The 21,544-nt window shown below is 41.5% G+C and overlaps 1 protein-coding gene across 1 annotated transcript in view; it reads right to left on the bottom strand.

The window, feature by feature from the left end:
• LOC122970007 (phosphatidylinositol 4-kinase beta-like) overlaps positions 1 to 15,321 on the bottom strand; it is a 26,654-nt gene extending 11,333 nt beyond the window's left edge. The window contains exons 1-4 of the mRNA XM_044336082.1: positions 14,894 to 15,321; positions 6,196 to 6,699; positions 5,261 to 5,841; positions 2,572 to 3,030 (exon numbers count right to left, since the gene is read on the bottom strand). Coding sequence (XP_044192017.1) covers positions 2,572 to 3,030; positions 5,261 to 5,841; positions 6,196 to 6,688 — 1,533 coding nt within the window. The 5' untranslated portion in view covers positions 6,689 to 6,699; positions 14,894 to 15,321. The remainder of the gene's footprint in view (positions 1 to 2,571; positions 3,031 to 5,260; positions 5,842 to 6,195; positions 6,700 to 14,893) is intronic.
• Positions 15,322 to 21,544: the final 6,223 nt, after the last annotated feature.

Here is a 21,544-nt window from a genome sequence, read left to right on the forward strand (position 1 = left end):
GATCGATCAGAAATAAAGCCAAACATTCTCGGTTTCGTCATTTTAAAATGAAAACAACAGACTGAAATCTTCTCTGTTATATAAGCTCTGTGTTGTTGTCTCTCTGGCTGTAAACCATCCCTCCTCCTCCTCCTCCTCCTCTTCACTTCCTGTCTGCCCCTCCGTCGCCGCGGCAACCCTACACCAGGACAGCGAGGAGTCAGATGTCTGCTTCTCTGTTTCTTCTTCTCTCTTTAGTTTTAACAGACGCAGGACAGAGCTGTCGTCTGATTGGTTGGAACGACAGAAGGAGGATTATAAATGATTTAATTAGAGGAACTGAATGAAAACTGATGAAGAGGAACTGAGGAAGAGGAGCTGTGTGTGTTCAGGTGATACATTATACAGATGATGTCATGTGTTCATGTTGTTTGAATAAACTTTATTGGAACCAATCAGAAGGTTCAGAGTTTAAATGTGTTTAATGTTATAATTAGTTATAATTATTATTATTTAACACTATGAGGTCATTTTACATCATTAATACTTTTTATTTATTTTCATACTGTGATATTTTACTTTTACTGAAGTGAAAGATTTCAGTTCACATTCATTTTACTGTGACCGAAGACATCAAAACTATAAAACAACACATAAATAAACAAGTAAACAAACCAAAATATGGTTCATATTTCAGATTCTTTATCAGCGTTCGTCTCTCTGATGAGAGAAGTGTCGGGTGAGTCAGAGGTCAGCTGGTTGTGATGTCATTAACAGTAAACATCCTGCTACAATAATCCAGATTATAGAACCGTCATTACTTTAAGACATGAAGGTCAATCTGGAACATTTCAACAACTCTGAAAGTTTCTTCTTACAAAACTCATCAGACGCTGTGATGAAAGTGATCTGATGAGGATGGAAACAGGAAATGAAGACGCAGACTTCCTCTCTGCTGCCTCACAAACCGCCGACTAACACCTGAGATCAGATCCAACATCAAGCAGCTGCTCTGTTTCCTACATGAGACCATTCAGTAAAAACCCCTGAATGAGAAGATGTGACTGCTGCTCTTCATCAGTTTTAACCTCTGAGACTCAAACTGTTCAACTTTCTCTGGAAGATAAAAACACAGAAATCAACTCAACTTTTCTTTTGCTGTTTCAGAGATTTTCTTTCATTTTCCGTCTCCTTTAGTTTTTCCACTGGAGGATTTTTTCTTCTATTAAAACTTAAAAATAACTGGAAACTATGATCAGAGAATCCAAACATTCCTCCGTCTCTTTTCTGTCTGTTTTCCTTTTTTCGCAGGATGAAAACAGTTTTACTCTCTGCGCCCGTGTCTGTGCGGGAGGGACCAAAACGTGGCTCTCAGCCAATCACATCGCGCCCTGCGTCTGGCTCCCAGCCAATGGAGAGCCTCGGTTTGCATGTGACTGAAGAGCCGGCCAAGAATGTGACGCCTGAGTGAACTACACACACACACACACACACACACACACACACAGCAGCTGGGACGGGACCAGCTCACAGCTCCCATCTCACAAAACAAACATTTCAAAACAAACTGGAAACCAGTTCACGAAACAAAACGACGACCAGCAGACGCCGATGACATGAAACTACAAAACACCAGCATAAACAGCTGATCACTTCCTCTTTTCTTTCTTTAATAACATTTATATCAGAGGTGAATGATGAAGGTGAGCGACGCTAACGCAGCGCTCAGCTGTGTTTAAACTGTTTCTTCTTCTGCAAGAGAAACGGCGTAATAAACAAGAGACAAACAGAGAGATAAGATACATACATGAGATAAGATCAGCAGGAAAAACTGAGAAGAAGAAGAAGAAGAAGAAGAAGAAGATGAAGAAGAAGAAGACTGTTATCACTAATATCACTATTATCCCTAGTATCACTAATATCCCTAATATCACTATTATCACTAATATCATTATCACTATTATCCCAAATATCACTAATATCACACATATCACTAATGTCATCATTATCACTATTATCCCTAAATATCACTATTATCACTAATATAATCATTATCACTATTATCCCAAATATCACTAATATCCCAAATATCACTAATATCATTATCACTATTATCCCAAATATCACTAATATATCATTATCACTATTATCCCTGAATATCACTATTATCACTATTATCACAAATATCACTAATGTCATCATTATCACTATTATCCCTAAATATCACTATTATCACTAATATAATCATTATCACTATTGTCACTATTGTCCCAAATATCCCAAATATCATCATTATAACTATTATCACTATTACCACAAATATCACTAATATCATCATTATCACTATTATCCTAAATATCACTATTATCAGTAATATCACTATTATCATTGATACCACTATTATCCCAAATATCACTAATATCACCGTTATCACTAGTATCACTATTGTCACTATTATCAGTCCCGCCTCTACCAGGAAAATAAACCGTTATCGTTCCAGTTTGTTTCCTCCTGATTAATCAGACGTCTATGTTTTGTTCTCATCCTTCGTGATGTCATCAAAGAGACAAACAAACAGATTCTGCTCCTCACCTCCTCGTGGACCGCCTCCACCTTCGGGTTACTCCCCGTCCGTCGGAGGCCGGCGCCGAGCCCGCTGCTCGCCGTGGTGGCGTCTGATTTGGATCTCTGGTGTGTCCTCCTGGACGGGGAAACAAACACCTCGGCGTCCCCCGGGACGGGGCTGTCCGGGGCGGGGCCGGGGGGGGAGGAGGAGGAGGACGGGGCTGAAGCCTCCATGTTGCTGCTGTTGTGTCTCCGGTGACAGCGGCGGTGGGACGGCGAGGACACCGGACTCTCGGAGACAGACGCCGAAACTGCTCGCGGAGTGTTTGTGTGGGAGGAAGCAGGAAGTTCATCAAACAGGATGAGTTTGCGCAGTTTGGTGCCTCTGGAGTGACGCTGGGTGGAGATGTGCATGTCGGAGGAGTAAGCGCCCAACAACCAGGCGGACAGCAGCGAGAAGGTTATACTTCCTCTGCAACGGTGGATCTGACACACAAACACACAAACACACAGACTTTAATCACATGTCAATATATAATATCTACACTTTTAGCTTAAACAAGTTTTCACGTTGACAGCAGCAGTTCATATAATATTTGTATTTAATCATGGAGGACTGATGGAGAAATCTGTTTCTGAAGGTTCTGTATCGTCTCTCAGGCAGGATGTTGTTGTGTCTGTAGATTCATTCAGTAACGTTCTCAGTCAACAGTCTGATCGTTGAGATTTAATTTTCTTCATTAGGAAACTTTTACTGCAGCTTCTGCTCAGTTAATCTAAGTTAACTAATTAGAGAGATAATTAGCCAACAGCATTCTTTTGGAAAGATGAATGTCATGAGTTGTAGTGGCAGGTTTAGCTTCACCATCTGAGATCCTCTGAGATCCTCCTGGGGCATCTCGAGGTGTCCCAGGCCAGTTAGGATCTATCTCCAGTCTGCTCTGGGACTGTCCCATGTTTCTTCCCTGAAAACCTCTAAAGAGAAGCTCAGCAGGCAACTTGATCAGATGCTGAACCAACTCAACTGGCTCTTCTCAGCATGAAGGAGCAGTGGTTCTCGGAGCTCCTCCTGGATGTGAGTCCAGACTCATGACCACAGCTACTCATTTGTAACCCGAAGGAGGAAATACTTTTATCCGACCACTTATCCCACCCAAACTGCCCCAGTTCAAGCAAGAGGTCATGACTGAAGCCAGCAGAACTCCATCAGCAAGAAGCAGAGATGCAATCATGAGTTCACCAAACCAACATTCTCTGCTCCTTGACTACGACTTCACATTTTGTCCACGGAAATCACAAACACAATCGTGACAAGACAGAACCTTGGTCTCCCCCGGTACCCACTGAGAACATACTTGGCTACACCAGGACTAGATGGCTGGTAGGAACACCTGGGCGCCTGTACTTCTGCAGCACCGCTACAAGATACCACAACGGATGTGAACAAGTCATCAAAGCACATGTATACTGAAGAGGCGAACTGCCATGACCCCTCCAGACTTCTGGCAGAGTAAAGAGCGGATCTCTAATGTGGGTTTAAACAGTCGAGCCTCCCCTCCAGGAGACTGAGCAGTGTGAAACCCTGATAAACCCTCCTTACTACTGTCCTGGAACTTCCACTTGACACTGAACAGGGGAGTCAACCAAGACAGCCTAATAACATCCAGACGGTTTGGCATGTCCGGGCAAATCTAATCCACCCGTCGCATCTTTCCTCTGTGATGTGCAAGACTTATAAGCAAGACCTCAAATCCTGAGACTCTTCCTCCTCCACAGAGGAGTTATTCAGTCGGTGATCAGACTGATCAGAGCTGTAAACTCTGCCATGAGAGAGAGCAAAGACATTACTAGGACGAGGGGAGGACATTTCTCTCTGTTTGATAATGTTAAAAGTAATGAAGAGAGGTAGTGATGGTAGTGAGAAAGCCGGTGAATCAGGTCAATACAACGTTATTTTCTGATTGTTTCACAGTGGTTACATTCACCTCTACTTAACCCTGCGGTGGTTGTCGTCGCCACAAGCCCTGATTTGGTCTGAATACGTCCCAAGTGTCAGCTTTTGTGGCAGGAGTCCTAACACAACGTACATGGCATTGGCTACATGTTACATATAACGGTCGGTCCCGTACATGGCGTTGGCTACATGTTACATATAACGGTCGGTCCCGTGCATGGCGTTGGCTACATGTTACATATAACGGTCGGTCCCGTGCATGGCGTTGGCTATATGTTACATATAACGGTCGGTCCCGTACATGGCGTTGGCTACATGTTACTTATAACGGTCGGTCCCGTACATGGCGTTGGCTACATGTTACATATAACGGTCGGTCCCGTGCATGGCGTTGGCTACATGTTACATATAACGGTCGGTCCCGTACATGGCGTTGGCTACATGTTACATATAACGGTCGGTCCTGTACATGGCGTTGGCTACATGTTACTTATAACGGTCGGTCCCGTACATGGCGTTGGCTACATGTTACATATAACGGTCGGTCCCGTACATGGCGTTGGCTACATGTTACTTATTGACTAGATACTAATTAGCTGTTTTAATAACAAGACAACACTGATTAACTGAGCAGATATGATGGTTATTGATTTAAATCGATCAGTGATGAAATGTTTGGTTCACATTCAGAATCTTGTTGAGACACAAACACAATCAGCCGTCTTTCAAGCGGCGGTTGCGTGTTGTTGTGTTTGGACTCACCAGGTACGGTCTGATGGCGTCTCCCACCTCCGTGTCCATGTGCACGTACATGTTGAGCAGCTGCGGCAGGTAACAGTCCACGTCGCTGTCGGGGAAGCTGAAGAGGCGGTTCCCGATGTACGCCTGCACCCCCGGCTCCTTCGACTTGTACAGGTAGGAGATCGCCATGGAAACGTCAAACAGCTTGGACTCGAACAGGCGCAGCAGCCAAGACTGTTTTGATGATGATGATGATGATGAAGGCATTGAGGAAGCTTCCGAGTGGGCTGAAGGAGACGGATCTGGATGGGAAACAGCACCTCGTTTTCGTCCCTCCTTTCCACCACTCCCCTCCTCCTCCTCCTCCTCCTCCTCTTCCTCATCCTCCTCTTCCTCTTCCTCTTTGATGGAGCTGGTGTCCGGGCTGATGAGCCACTGTGGACCGCAGCGCTCTGATGAGTCTGTGCAGTGTTGTTGTTGTTGTTGATCGTCCTGTTGTTGTTTGTTGTCCAGTTGTTGCTGTTCAGGCACTTCTCTGTTCTGCAGTTTCACCTTCAGCAGAACTTCCTGACAAGCCTTCAGAGCCACTTCAGGGTCGATCACTGGACGCAGAAAACAGAGAGATCAATAATGATTATTTTCGCCTTTAAATGTCTGAAACCCAAAAACACTGAATGTCATAGAAAACTAAAGAAAACAAATATTCACATTTAAGAAACTGGAACCAGAAAATTTTGTCAGGATTTGCTTAAAAAGCGACTAAATCATTTCACCTTTTAACAAAGTAGCTGCAGATTATTTATTGATTAACTGACTGATCGATTAACGGATGAATTTGAGTTCATTCTTGAGTTTTGGACTGAAACTGTTCCGGCTTCCTGTTTGAATTCTTTAACTTTATTATTATTATATAAAACAATCTCTTCGTGCTGAAGTGACCCCGCAGTGTCCGTTACCTTGGTCGGCCCCCAGGTCCATCTCCATGGCGTCCTCTGAGATGACGTCCAGCGGCGGGCTGGGACCTCGGGGGTCGCCGCCGCTCGACATGCCGCTGCTGCCGATGCCCTCGCTGGCGCTGCTGCTGCTGCTGCCGAGGCTGCCGGTGCTGCCGATGCTGCCGCTGGGGCTGGAGCTGCGGGGGCTGGCGCTGGGGGAGGACGGCTGCTCGCTGTGGGGGGGCGGGGGCAGCTGCAGCTGGGGGCGGGGGTGGTGGTGATGATGATGATGGTGGTGGTGATGATGATGGTGGTGGGCGGGGCAGTCAGAGGAGCTCTCGGAACAAGAGGAGGAAGAGGAGGAGGATGAAGAGGAGGCGCTGGAGGGGGAGGAGGGACAGGAGAAGGTGGTGGGGGAGGAGGAAGAGGCCGGGGGAGGGGGCGGGGCCGGGTGGGAGGGGCTGATGTGGAGCGGCCGCAGAGCCGGGGACAAGGACACCTCGGCGTCGGCCATGTTGGAAAAGCCTGCAGAGAGAAAGAAAATGATTTTACATCCAAAAAACCCAAAACAACACAACGTCGTAAACAAATAAACAAACCGACCGACAGCGTCTGAAAACATGTGACTGTTTCAGTAACTTCCTGTTGGTTCAGCGCCTCCTGCTGGCTGTTCAGCATATTGACCACAGACTGATGTAACTTCCTGTTGCGGCCATGTTTTAATGCCAGCTGTTGAATGAAGCTGATGTTCAGTCCTTCCTGCTCGCCATGACTTCCTGTCAGTTCTCATGTTTTCTACGCGTCTGTTGTTTGTACTTAACGTTCGTTCCTTCTTGTTTTCAATAAAGAGTCTCAACATCACGTCGTGGTCTGACAGTAACTTATTTGGAGTTTTTATGTTGCTGGGTAACTGAGAAGAGCTTCAGTGATTGGTCGGGTGTGTGGAGGTGTGATAGTGGGCGGAGTTTAAACGTCTGAGTGACCATCATATCGTCTTCCAGGAGAAACTGTTTGAAATGTCCAATTTGTTTCCACATCTGTCGGATTGACGGCGTCTGATTCCAGCTTTAAACACTTCACATCATACAAACTAGTTTGTTTGAAGCATTCTGATCCTGAAAGGCTTCATATTCTGCTTTTACTGGTTTCCTGTTATTTATTTCCTGTTCTGATGTCGGATGTTAAATCTGCTCTAACGCTTCGTTTGTATCTTACCAACGAGCTGCTATCCGCTCTGTAGCCTTGGTTGCTAAGGTGGTTGCTAAGGCGGTTGCTAAGGTGTTTCCATGTGTTGTTCAGCTCCAACATGTTCGGATGGATTTGAGAAGTTGACATTTGGAGTAAAGAAGGAGAAGAAGAAGTGAAATCCTGCTACTATAGTTTGTTTACGTAGCCTCCGGAGCCGGAGGAAGCTTCCTGAAAGCTGACCAATCAGAACAGAGTGGGCTCATCAGGAGGCGGGGCCTTAAAGAGACAGGAGCTAAAACGGCCTGTTAGAGACAGAGGCTGAACTGAGGGGCTGCATAAAGGACCAGTAGAAGATAAATAAGCAGTTTTTATTCCAGTAGAGCCCCAGAATATAAATATAGAGGCTGGAGATGAGCTGAATATGAGTCGTCTGATATTTTGTCCAGAGTTCAGAAATAAAACACCATGTTGGTTTGTTGGAAAACAAACGTTCAGCTGGTCAGAAACAGTTTGATGGTTCTTACACAAACATCATGTCTGCAGAATCTGAGCCGATCTGAGTCGTGTTTGCACGGTCATGTGACTCCCACCCACGCTTCAGAGTGTGTGTGTGTGTGTGTGTGTGTGTGTGTGTGTGTGTGAGTGTGTGTGTGTGTTATGTAACGTCCTCCTGCCTGCACGCCAACCTGTCATCACAGCTGAACAGGAAGTGAATTATATGTGATCCTCCTGCTGTCTTCATGATGAATGTTCTTTATTTAGAGCTCAATGTTTTAACATTCAAATCTGAAATATGACAAAAACTTTAAAGAAAATAAATATCTTCACATTTTTCTCTTTATGAGCAGAAACAAAACATTTTTAGATCTTTTGTTGGGACGAAGAAAATTAAATATTTATCAAAATAAAAGTCTTTCTAATAAATGAAGAAAGTTTTTGTTAATGAATCCTCAGTGATGTCATCATGTATCAGATCATTGATCAGCTGCAACGTCCAATCAATAACTGACTTCAGATAAAAGGGGCGTCGGCTTGAGTTTCTTCACTCAGAGCAGAAATAATGAGACAAGGAGGATTCTGGGTCAGCGAGGAGCCGTCGATACTGACAGCTGATCTGCATCATCTCTGCACTGAGGAAGAGGAGGAAGAGGAGGACTAGATCAGCGACCAGCAGCTGATCCGTCACCGTCTGACCTCCTCTCTGCTCTCCGTCTCCATGACGACGCTTTTATGAAGGCGTTCTGTGTTTCCGTGACGACACATCTTCATCAGAACAGACGAGACGAGTTTAAACTCTGGAGCTGAGACGACGTCATCATCATCATCATCATCATCATCATCATCGTCATCATCAAGATGCTGGATGATGTCATCGATCTGATATCAGAACTATTGATTATTTATCATTTAATCTGTTTTTGTTGTTTTGTCAGAAAACGTTGAAACATGTGGATCAATATTCAGCAGCGATGACATCATCAAATCATCAATCAATCATAATAACTGGTGATTAATTTAATAGTTGACAACTAATCTATTAATCGATTGATTGTTACAGTTTAAACTCTGTTCACTCTGATGTATTGATTAGTATTGATCAGATGTTGCTGCTTTATTATTGATTATTGATCTCCATGTAAACTGATCACTCCTGATTTAATCAATATATAAAAACAAACATCTCAGCAGAGTCGAGTTGTTGTTGTTGTTGTTGTTGTTGTTCTGAAGCTTCCTGTTGATGCTTTTATTCAAACTGACCTTTGACCTGCTGATGTTTCATTATTATTGATTATTATTAAATCATATCTATTGATCAGATTTCTCACTTTACTGCTTGTTGAGTCATTTTTAATCATTTCACTCTTGTGAAGAACAACAACAACAATAATAATAATAATAATAATGATGATGATGATGATGATGATGATGAGGGGTTTCCAGTGTTCCCAGTGTTTCCAGTGGAAGTGATGGAGGATCAACGTGAAGCTTTTATGAATCATATCAAGTGAAACTTCAGAATAAAAGTCTGATGACGTCACTCAGATCAATAACAGACGTCTAGAAGCTGTTCCAATCAGCTCATGAACCAATCAGAAGCCTCCGCTGACAACAGCTGATCATGTTTTCATCTGTTTAGTATGAATGAAAGCGTCTGAACTCCAGATGTTCTCAGTGTTCGCTGTGATGTCATCGAGTCCAGACGACGATCTGTAAAACGCTTCATGATCTTATTAATGATCAATATATTGATTAATGACTTTACTGTGATTCATTTTATAATTATTTTAATTCACACAAGAGTCAAAACATTTTATTTAATCCTGTCGACACGAACGCACACAATAACACACACACACACACACACACTAACACACACGCACACTAACACACACACACTAACACACACGCACACTAACACACACACACACACGCACACTAACACACACACACACACACACACACTAACACACACACACACACAATAACACACTCACAGCTTTATAAATGTGTTTGAGTCTCCAGCTGATTATGTTTTAATATTCAGATTAATAATAATAATAATAATAAACTAGTTTCAGCCTAAAATCTGATTCTTCATCTGAAACTCTGATCGGAGTGACATCACCAGAAAACCTCCTGATGACATCATCATCATCATCATCAGCGCCTACAGCTGACATGCATGTGGAGAGGAGCATGATGTCATCGTGTGTGTGTGTGTGTGTGATGGTTTCCAGATGTGAGTTTTCTGGAGCGTTGAGGCGTGGGCGACACACACACACACACACACACACACACACACACACACACACAGAGTCAGACTATTAACCTTAAAACAAATCTGCATCATGAAGTTTAATATTTTACGTTATGATTTGTGAGGAACACCTGCTACACACACACACACGCACACACACACGCACACACATCTCCTCAATGTTGTTGCTATAGAGACAGCGTGTGTGTGTGTGTGTGTGTGTGTGTGTGTGTGTGTGTGTGTGTGTGTGTGTGTGTGTGTGTCTGTGTCTGTGTGTGTGTCTGTGTCTGTGTGTCAGGTGATGGGCGGTCTGGACGGCGACATGTTCATCTACTATAAGAGCAGAACACGCTGACATGATGAAACACGTTCACGTCGCTTTTATATTGTTTGTTTTGCTGATTTGTTTGTTTGTTTGTCTCTGGAGGTTGTTTACATGTTGTATTATTGTGCGTCATATATTCTGTCTTCATCACAGTCACATGTATGAACTTTGTGTTTTAAAGTGTGATGCCACATCACTGCTGACCTTTGACCTGCTCACTGCTGATTGGCTGTGTGTGGTATCCAGGTTACGACTCTCCTTTAATCTCACTGATTCATTATCAATCAATAAAAACACGTCTGAAGCTCCTGCAGGTGATGTTTGTAAAAACTGAACATGAATAAAAACAGTCTGATTCAATACAAACTGAATCTGATCAATAATCAATAAGAAACTGAACGGAGCTCATTCACTGCTGTGTGTGTGTGTGTGTGTGTGTGTGTGTGTGTGTGTGTGTGTGTGTGTGTTTTCTGGGCTCTAGTTCAAATCACAGTCAACAACTGCAACATGACATCATCATCAGAGCATCTCACACTCACACACACACACACACACACACACACACACACACACTCAGCAGAGGAAGTGTGAAGCTGCGATGACACTGAAACACAAAACACGTCTGACGAGAAAAATCTGAAAGAAGGTCGTTGTGTGAACATGAAGAGATTTTATTTTGCTGCAGTTTGTTTATTTACAAACAAAAACAATATAAATGTCAGCGATGAAGCTAAATGTTAGCGATGAAGCTAAATGTTAGCGATGAAGCTAACTGTCAGAGATGAAGCTAATGTCAGCGATGAAGCTAACTGTCAGCGATGAAGCTAACTGTCAGAGATGAAGCTAACTGTCAGCGATGAAGCTAACTGTCAGTGATGAAGCAAACTGTCAGTGATGAAGCAAACTGTCAGTGATGAAGCTAAATGTTAGCGATGAAGCTAACTGTCAGCGATGAAGCTAACTGTCAGCGATGAAGCTAACTGTCAGCGATGAAGCTAACTGTCAGCGATGAAGCTAACTGTCAGTGATGAAGCAAACTGTCAGTGATGAAGCTAACTGTCAGCGATGAAGCTAACTGTCAGCGATGAAGCTAACAGTCAGTGATGAAGCAAACTGTCAGCGATGAAGCTAACAGTCAGTGATGAAGCAAACTGTCAGTGATGAAGCTAAATGTTAGCGATGAAGCTAACTGTCAGCGATGAAGCTAACTGTCAGCGATGAAGCTAACTGTCAGCGATGAAGCTAACTGTCAGCGATGAAGCTAACTGTCAGTGATGAAGCAAACTGTCAGTGATGAAGCTAACTGTCAGCGATGAAGCTAACAGTCAGTGATGAAGCTAACTGTCAGCAATGAAGCTAACAGCTGTTAGTAACCATGTTGGTGTTTTGGGCAGTTTTTTTTGATCATGTTGAAGAGAAATAAAAATATAAAAGTCACCTTCAGACCTGTGATTAATGTTTTACTTTATTTTATTTGTCTATTGTGTCCGTCATTGTCTCTTATCTGTTTATCAAATGTGTATTTCCTTTTAAATCTATTTGAACTTTGAACTTTGAAATCACACTGACATGTACGAAAGGTGTTGTACTGACAGAGTTTCCTTGTTTTCATCCTGTGTCTCCGTGGAAACGACGGTGTTGTCACCTGATTTACAGGAAGTTTGACCTCTCGGGTTGATTTGTTTTGGTACAATGAGGAAGTGAAGACAGGCTTCAGATTTCAGCTCTGATAGAAAGTTTCTCTGTTCTTCCTGTTTGGTTACAAACAGTTTGAAGTTTCTTTGGGTTCAGACATTAAAACAGAATGTTTGACTTCTTTTAAGTGAAAGGTTTTATAGAACATCATGTTTTTACTGCAGCGGCACACAACTGATCCGTTATCAGAGCTTCAACTTCAGCTTTAGCAATGGATTCTGGGTATTGTAGTACACTGTAACAGTCTGGACTGTATTTTTAAAAAATACTTTGAATTACAGCAGCAACAATTTGTTGATTATTCAATTAGCTGCCAACTATTATTATTATTATTATTATTATTATTATTATTATTATAATAAAGAAAGTTTCAGTAAATATTGCTGTGAACGTATTGAATCAGAGGCTCAGCTGGTTTGAACGCAGCGTCACTACAAACAGATGGAAGCAGTGACGTGTGCAGTTCAAAGTGTGAAGTGTATTATCACAACATCACAGCTGACACACACACACACACACACACACACACACACACACACTGACACACACACACACACACACGTTCAGTCACTTTGATTATTTCGAGTGTTTTAACTTTTTACTATTAAAATGATTTTAAGACACTGAGTGATGTCTTTTTGTGTGAAGTTTAAAGTTCTGCCACAAAATCTAAATGATGAAAGATTCTGCTCTCATGTTAATGAGACACCGAGGAGTTTACACTATAACAATCATTAAATACTTACAGTAAATACTGATTTACTGTAAGTATTTTTAACTCTGTATACTTAAATGTGACTAATTTTAAGTGAACAAAACATAAATAAGTGAATTATTTTGTATTTCTTCACCTGAGTTTTGCACACAGACACTATTAACTGAATAATAAAATGTGAAAAATCCCACCTGAAAGTCCCTCAAAGGCCTCCGTACCTCTGAAATCCTGACTGTCAGTAAACATCACACTGTTAACAAGTACCAGAGTGTTTATGTCTAATATCTCTGTACATACAGGAAGCAAAATATACATTAAAAAAGTAAAAGTACATATGTATTATGAGCTTGATGTAGTTAAAGTATTGCAGTAAAAGTACATAAGTATTATGAGCTTGATGTAGTTAAAGTATTGCAGTAAAAGTACATAAGTATTATGAGCTTGATGTAGTTAAAGTATTGCAGTAAAAGTACATAAGTATTATGAGCTTGATGTAGTTAAAGTATTGCAGTAAAAGTAGTGGTTTGGTCCCTCTGACTGATATATTATTATATATGACATCATTAGATTATTAATAGTGAAGCATCAGTGTTAGAGCAGCATGTTACTGTTGTAGCTGCTGGAGGTGGAGCTAGTTTACACTACTTTATATACAGTTAGCTAGTTTAGTCCAGTGGTTCCCAACCTAGGGGTCGGGCCCCTCCAAAGGGTCAGCAGATAAATCTGAGGGGTGGTGAGATGATTAATGGGAGAGGAAAGAAGAAAAAACAAAGTTCTGATACACAAATCTGTTTTCAGTTTTTTGGACTTTTTCTCTAATCTTTGATTTTTGCTGAAATATTGGATCATTTGAACATTTATTGAAATGAAAGCATGTGAGAAGTTTAGAGGGAAAAATCACTATTTGGTGGAGCTGTTAACAACTCATAGACATGTGAAATGTGACCCCGACTACACACTGCTTTTTGTAAGACGTCAAAAGACAAAAAGGTTGGAAACCACTGGTTTCATCTTTAACAATGTGTTGTATTTTAAAAGCTTGTTATATTATCCATTGTGTCAAATCTTCATCTGAAAAGTAACTAAAGCTGTCAAATAAATGTAGTGGAGTAGAAAGTACAATATTTCCCTCTGAAATGTAGAAAGTAGCATCACATGGAAATACTCAAGTAAAGTATAAGTACCTCTAAACTGTACTTAAATACAGAACTTCAGTAAATGTAAAAGCCACAAGTGGCTGCAGGTAAATTAAAGAGACTTTGCAGTTGAAATAAATGAGATAAAAACAGTAAAATGTTCGTTTATGTTCCTGCAGGAAACATCAGACTGAAACAACAGCTGATAAAATCCCTCAAATACTCTGAAAACACACCAGTTTAAACAGGAAGAAGACAGAAAAGTACAAAAGTTTGGTTGAATATAAAACCAATTCTTTTAGAGGTGTTTCAGATATATTTGGAGGTATTATAGAGCATTATGGAGAACTCTGAGGGTGTTTTGGAGTATATTGGAGTAATATGGAGTAATATGGCGATATGGGGTATTTTGGAATATTTTGGAGTATTCTGGAGGTATTTCAGATATATTCTGGAAGTACTATGGAGTATTTTTGAGATATTATGGTGTATTTTGGAGTATTTCAGAGATATTCTGGAGTATTTTTAAGGTTTTTGGAGTATTTCAGATATATTTTGGACTATTTCAGATGTATTTTGGAGTATTTTGGAGGTTTTTTGGAGTATTTCAGAGATATTCTGGAGTATTTTTAAGGTTTTTGGAGTATTTCAGATATATTCTGGAGTATTTCAGATGTATTTTGGAGTATTTCGGATATATTCTGGAGTATTTCGAAGGTACCGCAGGCGGCAGCAGAGCCGCTCCCTCCGGATGAAAACACCCGGAGGAAGGAGGAGCGGAGCCGGGCAGCAGCAGGCCTGCAGTCCGGGGACTCCTCACACGGTTACCGGCGAGCTGAACCGAGAAAATCACAGAAAAACAGGCAGAAACACAAACACGCCCGGAGGAGGAGGACACTTACCCGGTGACTGAGGCGGCTTCACTCCGGTTTCAACGTCTCCACACTCGGGGTTTAATCCGGTTTTCGTCCCGGGACTTTACGGGTTGGATCCAGAGTTTCAGTCCGGGTCTCGGTGCTGGTTTTCAGGCTGTGAAACGATCCATTTGTCCGGGGTTTGTGGCCTGGTTCAGCTCGGCTCGGCCTGCTTTAAAGCAGCAGTGACGCAACATCCGTCAAAGCAGCAGGAACTCAACAGGACTACACATCCGGTACGAATTTACACAATAAAAGCATAAATAACAATAATGAAGCTGACAGATCGTCATCAGTCGCAGCACTAAAAACGACGTGATGAAGGTAATTTGCGGTTTTTTGATGTTTTTGAACCTCAGTATTTGGACAGTTTCCGTTTGAAGGTCACATCACATCTCTGATCTTCTCATGAAGCTTCCAGAGCTTTCAGCTCAGCTGCTTCTGGTCTTCTTCTAGTTCCTGAGGTTAAACCTGGTGGAGCTGCTTTCAGCTGCTCACATCTGGAAGTCCAAACTAAAGAAACATCTGTTTGCTTTTAATGAACCAGAGCAGCAGATGAGACTCTTCAGTGTTTGACACTTTGAGTTTTGATTGATGTTTAGTAATAAAAGTGTATTTACTGTTGTTTACCACCTTGTTTACAGGAAGTATAATGTGTAAACTGTCCGATTATTTGTACTGTGCAGCAGCAGCACTGTGTGTCCACGATGAATAAAGTCTTAACTTTACTTTTTATCTGCTTTTGAGTTATTTTATTGTCCTATAAACATTTTATCCTTGTAGTCTCATCTGTGTGCTAATATTATTTCGCATTTTGTAAAAACAGCTTTTATGTTGAAGACGTGATGTCATCATTTCCGGTGTTGTTCCGGTCAGCTTGATGAAGCAGCTGGTTTTGGTTCTGTTTCCGTTTGGACCAAAACATTCAGCCTGTCCTCCCACTCTCTGCTCTCCATCTGTCTCAACTAAAACCCGATGAAAAGAGAGAGAAGACGACAGGAAAGAGAAGAGAAATGAGAAGAAAGGAAGAGACAAGAAACAAAGAGAAAGGAAGTAAAGGAAAGGAAGCGACAGAAGGAAAGGAATAGAAAAAGGAGAAAAGGACGTAAAGGGGGAGAAAGAAGGAGGAAATAAAAGAAAGGAAAGAAACTGAAGAATGTGAAATAAATAAAGGAAAAGTAGAAAATATGCAGAAAAGGAAATAGAAGTAAAGATGAAACGAAATAACAATAAAAGCAAATAAACAGGAGAGAAAAGTGAGAGTAAATGAAGCGAAGCAGCAGAAAGAGTTTGTTTCTGCCAGTGAACGTCACGTCTTTTATTCCAGTCAGTCAGCGTAGGAAAATAGATTCACATTAGTGGTCTGGCTTCTCTCCTCCCTCCTGTTTCTCTTCAGAACAAACAAACAAACAAACACACAAACAAACAAACAAAGCGGGGGGGGGGGGGGGGGGGGGCGGGAGCAGCAGCTCACACAGGTAACGTAAAGGTGCATTTCACTGATTATTGTGGTTTCTAAACCAAACAGGTTCTTTTTTTTGTTTGTTTGTTTCACAGTTGGACCGACGTCGACTTCCCACCTTCAATATTTCTTTTTTTTTTTATCATATAAAGAATAAAGTGCAAAAATAAACACAAGCCAGCAAGTTACAGGAAAAGAAAAAACAAACTTTTTCTCCAAAATTTTAAAGTTAATAAAATACAAAAACAGACAAACATTCACAGGAAAACCATGCAGGAAGCCGGCAGCATCTTCCACAAAGCAAAGATACTTTAAACAACAATAACAACAATAATAATAAAATCTGCACATCAACAAGCTGTACAATCGCATGAAATAGCAAAGACAGACAACAACAAGAACAAACAAAACAGAAGATAAATTAACAATAAGCATTTTATAGATTTAGTAAAAACATTGATGGCAAAAAACAACTTGATTGTGATTCTCTTATTTGTACAGAAAGAACAGAAAATGGCAGCATGAAGCTCTAAATGTTGCTGTTTGATGTCAGAATCCTGCTCAGAGTCTGTGGAGGACTTCATTACCCAGAGTTCCTGAGTCTGAGAGGTAGCAGCGCCTGGAAGGCTCCACTCAGGGCAAAAAAGTCTGACCGTTTCTCTTTAATATCAACACAAATTCACATTTCTCTGTATTTTTTTAGGATTTCAAATGTCTTAAACTGAGCTAAAAATAAATCCTGGAACCTCCTGAGTGGGTTTCTGACAAGCAAACAGAGCTACTTTCAGTTTAAACTGGGAGTGAACCATCATCATCATCATCATCATCATCATCATCATCATCACATTAACTGCAGTGTTTGACCAGGATCAGCTCAGTCGTACAAACGTCTCGTCATCTCGTCACCTGAACCTTCGATTCACCTTCAATCATCAAAGACGTCATCACAAGTTCATCAAATCCTTTTTTCTTTTTTTTTTAAGAATTTAAACACTTTTCTTTGTGTTGCAGCGAGAATAAGTTCAATAAAAGTGGTTTTGTGTATTTCTCTGTTTCTTCAAAATAAATCAAATCAAAGGAAAGTGAATTTCTTGCTTTATTCTCTTCTGATTGGTTGTGAGTTCAGGTATTTGAAGCTCTTCTGGGTCATTCAGAGACTCGTCAGTCACATGAATCGAGCTGTTTGAAAACATCTTGATTGATTCGACTGTGACGACTCTGACGTGACTTCAAACGAGCCAAATCACTGAAGAACAAAGGCTTCAATATGCTGAAAATCATCAGACACACTTCCTGTTTACCTGTGTGCCGTCTAAAAGCTTTTAATGCGGTTAACAGTTTGAGTTTAAAAGTCTGTGATGAGTCGTGTTTAAAAGGCTTTGAGCATCATTTAACTTCAATAAATCATATTAATGTTGGACATCTTTAGATCACAGTGAAATGACATCAGATGAAGGTACGACAATTCATTTAGCAACAATATGCTGAAGTTAAAAGGGATGCTCGCAGCAGCTTCACACACCGCAGATGGATCCAGTACAGGAAGTGACATCAGAGGACGTTATGTCATTGAGTCTGATCCTTTAAGGTCGACGCACCGCTACCCGAATCCCGATCCTTTTATCTTTGATTATCTGACCCGTTTCTGGTTTTGTTTTTTTTGAGCAACACGGCTCCACAGTGAAAAGATTCCCACAACCACCTCAACCCTCAAAGTCAGGTTCCTAATGCAGGGCCAAACTGGGCCAAACTGGGCCAAACTGGTGTTTTCTTGTCTTCACTGGCTTTGTCAAACGTCTTTTAGAACTTTACTTCTACAGTCCAACTAGACCTCCAGACTTTTTACACAGCTTCTGCAGGGAGCTCCACATATCCAGTTATCCCAGTTAGCCTGAGAAGAGGGCCAAACTGGACCTAACTGAACCATTTCTCAGACTCCTTTTACATACTTGCCTCCACAGTTCTGCCAATCTCCCAGGCTTCTTCCAAACATTTATACCAATAAAGGAAACAGGAAACATGTCCAGTTAAACTGGGGTTGTGTCCAGTTGAAGGGCCAAACTGGGGCTTCTTGGCTTCTCATAAACCATTTCTCAAACCCCTTCTGGATCTCAGAGTTTATTCAAGTTTTTACAAACCTTCTGCAGGGACTCCACATATCCAGTTAACCCACTAAGCTCAACAACTTCTGACTTCCCATGAACCATTCCTTTGTTTTTCTTTTGGATCCTGACTTCCAAACTGCTGCTGATCTTCCAACCTTCTTCCAAATGTTCACACGGAATTTAAAGAAATCTCCAGCTGGCCCAGTCGGTCCAGTTAAAGGGCCAAATAGAGCCAAACTGGGGCCGACTTGAACTAAACCATTCCTCAAATTCCCTTTAGAACATGACTTTCACAGAACTGATGAACTTCCAAACTTCTTACAGTTTCTGCAAGAAACTCAACACGTCCAATGAGCCTATTTATTTATTTATCACTTATCTGCCCATCAGTGACTCCTCATGAACCATATTCTGGTTTCTATTTGGATCTTTGACTTCCAGAGTGCTGCCAGTAATCTTCACTGAGATTCAGAAGGAAACTTTTGAGTCGAACTGGAGCTTCTTGTCTTCTTTGAGTTGCTCTAAACCATTTCTGAAACTCCCTTTAGATCTGATGTTCTGCTAAACATCTGGATATTTAGAACTTTGCAAAAGTCCAGTTTGAAGACCAAAGTCCCATTACTGACCTGCCATGGACAACTTCCCTGACTCCTTTTGAATCTCGACTTCCAGGCTTCTTCCAAATGTTCACACAGATCTCGAAGGAAACTCTACAGAGTCCAACTGCTCCAGTTGCTCCAGTTAAAAGGCTAAATTGAGCCACTGGAGCTTCTTGCCATCACAACTTCTTCTAAATCATTCCTCAAACTCCTTATAGAGGCTAACTTTACAAGTGCTCCTGAATTTCAAGATTTTTCCAGGCTTCTAGATATTTCTGTAGGAGACTCCACATGTCCAGTGTCCCTACACAAGCCAATTAGCTACCATCAACGAACTGCTTCTCAAATTTATTTTGGATCTTCACTTCAGCAGTCTGCTCATCTTTCAGGCTCCTTCCAAACATTTACATAGTTTTTGAAGGAATTTCCAGTCCGCCCAGTTTAATAACCAAACTGGGGTTTCATGCCATCTGTGACATCCCTTTAACCTTTTCTCAAACTCCTTCTGGATGAAGATTACAAAAAGCTGCTGAACTTCAAGTCCTTTAACAAACCCACAGTTACTGCAGAAAATATCCAGTTAGCCCAGTTAGTGGATCAAACTGGTCAAAACTTTGACTTCCTCTGACGTGCACTGAATCCTTTCTTGAGTTCCTTTTAGATCTCGTTCACATCCTTTCATGTCCAGATCTTTTACAAAGTTATTTCATATTTCCAGTTTGCCCAGTTCAACCCAGCAGGTCCTGCAAAGGGAAAACAGCTGCTTTGTTTTCACTCTGAACCTTTTACCTCGACTGTAGATTCACAAGACGCTAAAAGCAACATTTCACTTTGATATCCGGTCTAAGATACACACTGCTCCTCATCAGACCTCAACAGACCTCAACAGACCAGTGGACCAGTGGACCAGCTCCCTGTAATTCCTTGGTAAAAGCTTTGCTATTCTAACAGGTTTTACGGGTGTTTGAACTAATAAACTGTCAGGAAGTTAAAGATACACTTCTAGCTATTTTAGGCCTTAGTAAAAAAAACTGCTTCAGGTTCATTACTTTAGACGTTCAAGAATCAGGAAGCATTGATGCCTCAGCATGCTTCAAAGGAAGACCATGTTCAGTGTCACCTGACCCAAGTCCAGACCAACTAGTCACGAGTCATTTCCTGAGTCAAGACTAACAAGACCTACATCAATGTCAACTTCAAGGTCGCTGGGCTGGGTGTCAAACCTCAAGAAAAACAAGTTCCAAATTATGTCCCAAGTCAAGACAAAAAAGTCTCATCAAGACAGTCTCGAGTCAAGACTAACGAGTCCCACAGAAAGTCCCAAGTTAATAACAAGTTCCAAGTCAAATCCAACAAATCTTGAATCAAGTCCCACATCAAGACCAACAAGTCCTACATTAAGTCCTGAGTCGACCAACGAGTCCTACATTAAGTCCTGAGTCAAGACCAACGAGTCCTACATTAAGTCCTGAGTCGACCAACGAGTCCTACATTAAGTCCTGAGTCAGGACTAGCAAGTCCTAGATTAAGTCCTGAGTCAAGACCAACGAGTCCTACATTAAGTCCTGAGTCGACAAACGAGTCCTACATTAAGTCCTGAGTCGACCGAGTCCTACATTAAGTCCTGAGTCGACCGAGTCCTACATTAAGTCCTGAGTCAACCAACGAGTCCTACACTAAGTCCTGAGTCAGGACTAACAAGTCCTAGATTAAGTCCTGAGTCAAGACCAACGAGTCCTACATTAAGACCTGAGTCAAGACTAATGAGTCCTACATTAAGTCCTGAGTCAGGACAAGTCCCGAGTGAAGTCCAGGTTCTGTACTTTACAAAGTATCTGTTGTCAGGAACATTAACTGTTTATTGGCTGCACACAAAGTCACGAGTCAAGACAAGTTTTAAGTCAAAGTTGAGCTGAAGGTTTTTTATAATTTTGCCGAGTCTAAAGTCTCCAGATTCAAGTCATGTGACACCTCACGTCAGATAAACTAGTTTGTTTGATCTACACTGATTCATTCAGACGTGGTTCAGCTTCCTGCTGCTGTAGACGTCGTCCATCAAATGAAATGTTGCTTTCAACTGTCTGTCTAGTTTAAATCTCTCCAGATCGCTCCAGTTACTGCAACTTTAATATAACAGAATGTTTTTCCTCTTTATTCATACTGCTAAACTCTCAACTCAACAATTCAAACTAGGATTATTATTCTGACCAAATTCTTGAGATAAAAATTCTCCAGCCGAGTGCAAGCGTAAAGCAGAAGGTTACATCACTCATAAATACTTGATGTATTTTCTCAATGCATATAACAATAAATTCATAACATACAAGGACTTTCTCTTGTTTTAACTTTGTAACAGTGCAACTTTTCATTTGTTTCAGTTCTGTCTGAAAAGGGCCGAGACTCAGCGGTTAAAGGGAGGCCGAGACATTTTAGTTGAAACGTTTTTTCTATTGAGTGGCAAGATTGTACATAT

Source organism: Thunnus albacares, chromosome 19 (assembly GCF_914725855.1).
Source record: "Thunnus albacares chromosome 19, fThuAlb1.1, whole genome shotgun sequence".
In the NCBI taxonomy this organism is placed as follows: domain Eukaryota; kingdom Metazoa; phylum Chordata; class Actinopteri; order Scombriformes; family Scombridae; genus Thunnus; species Thunnus albacares.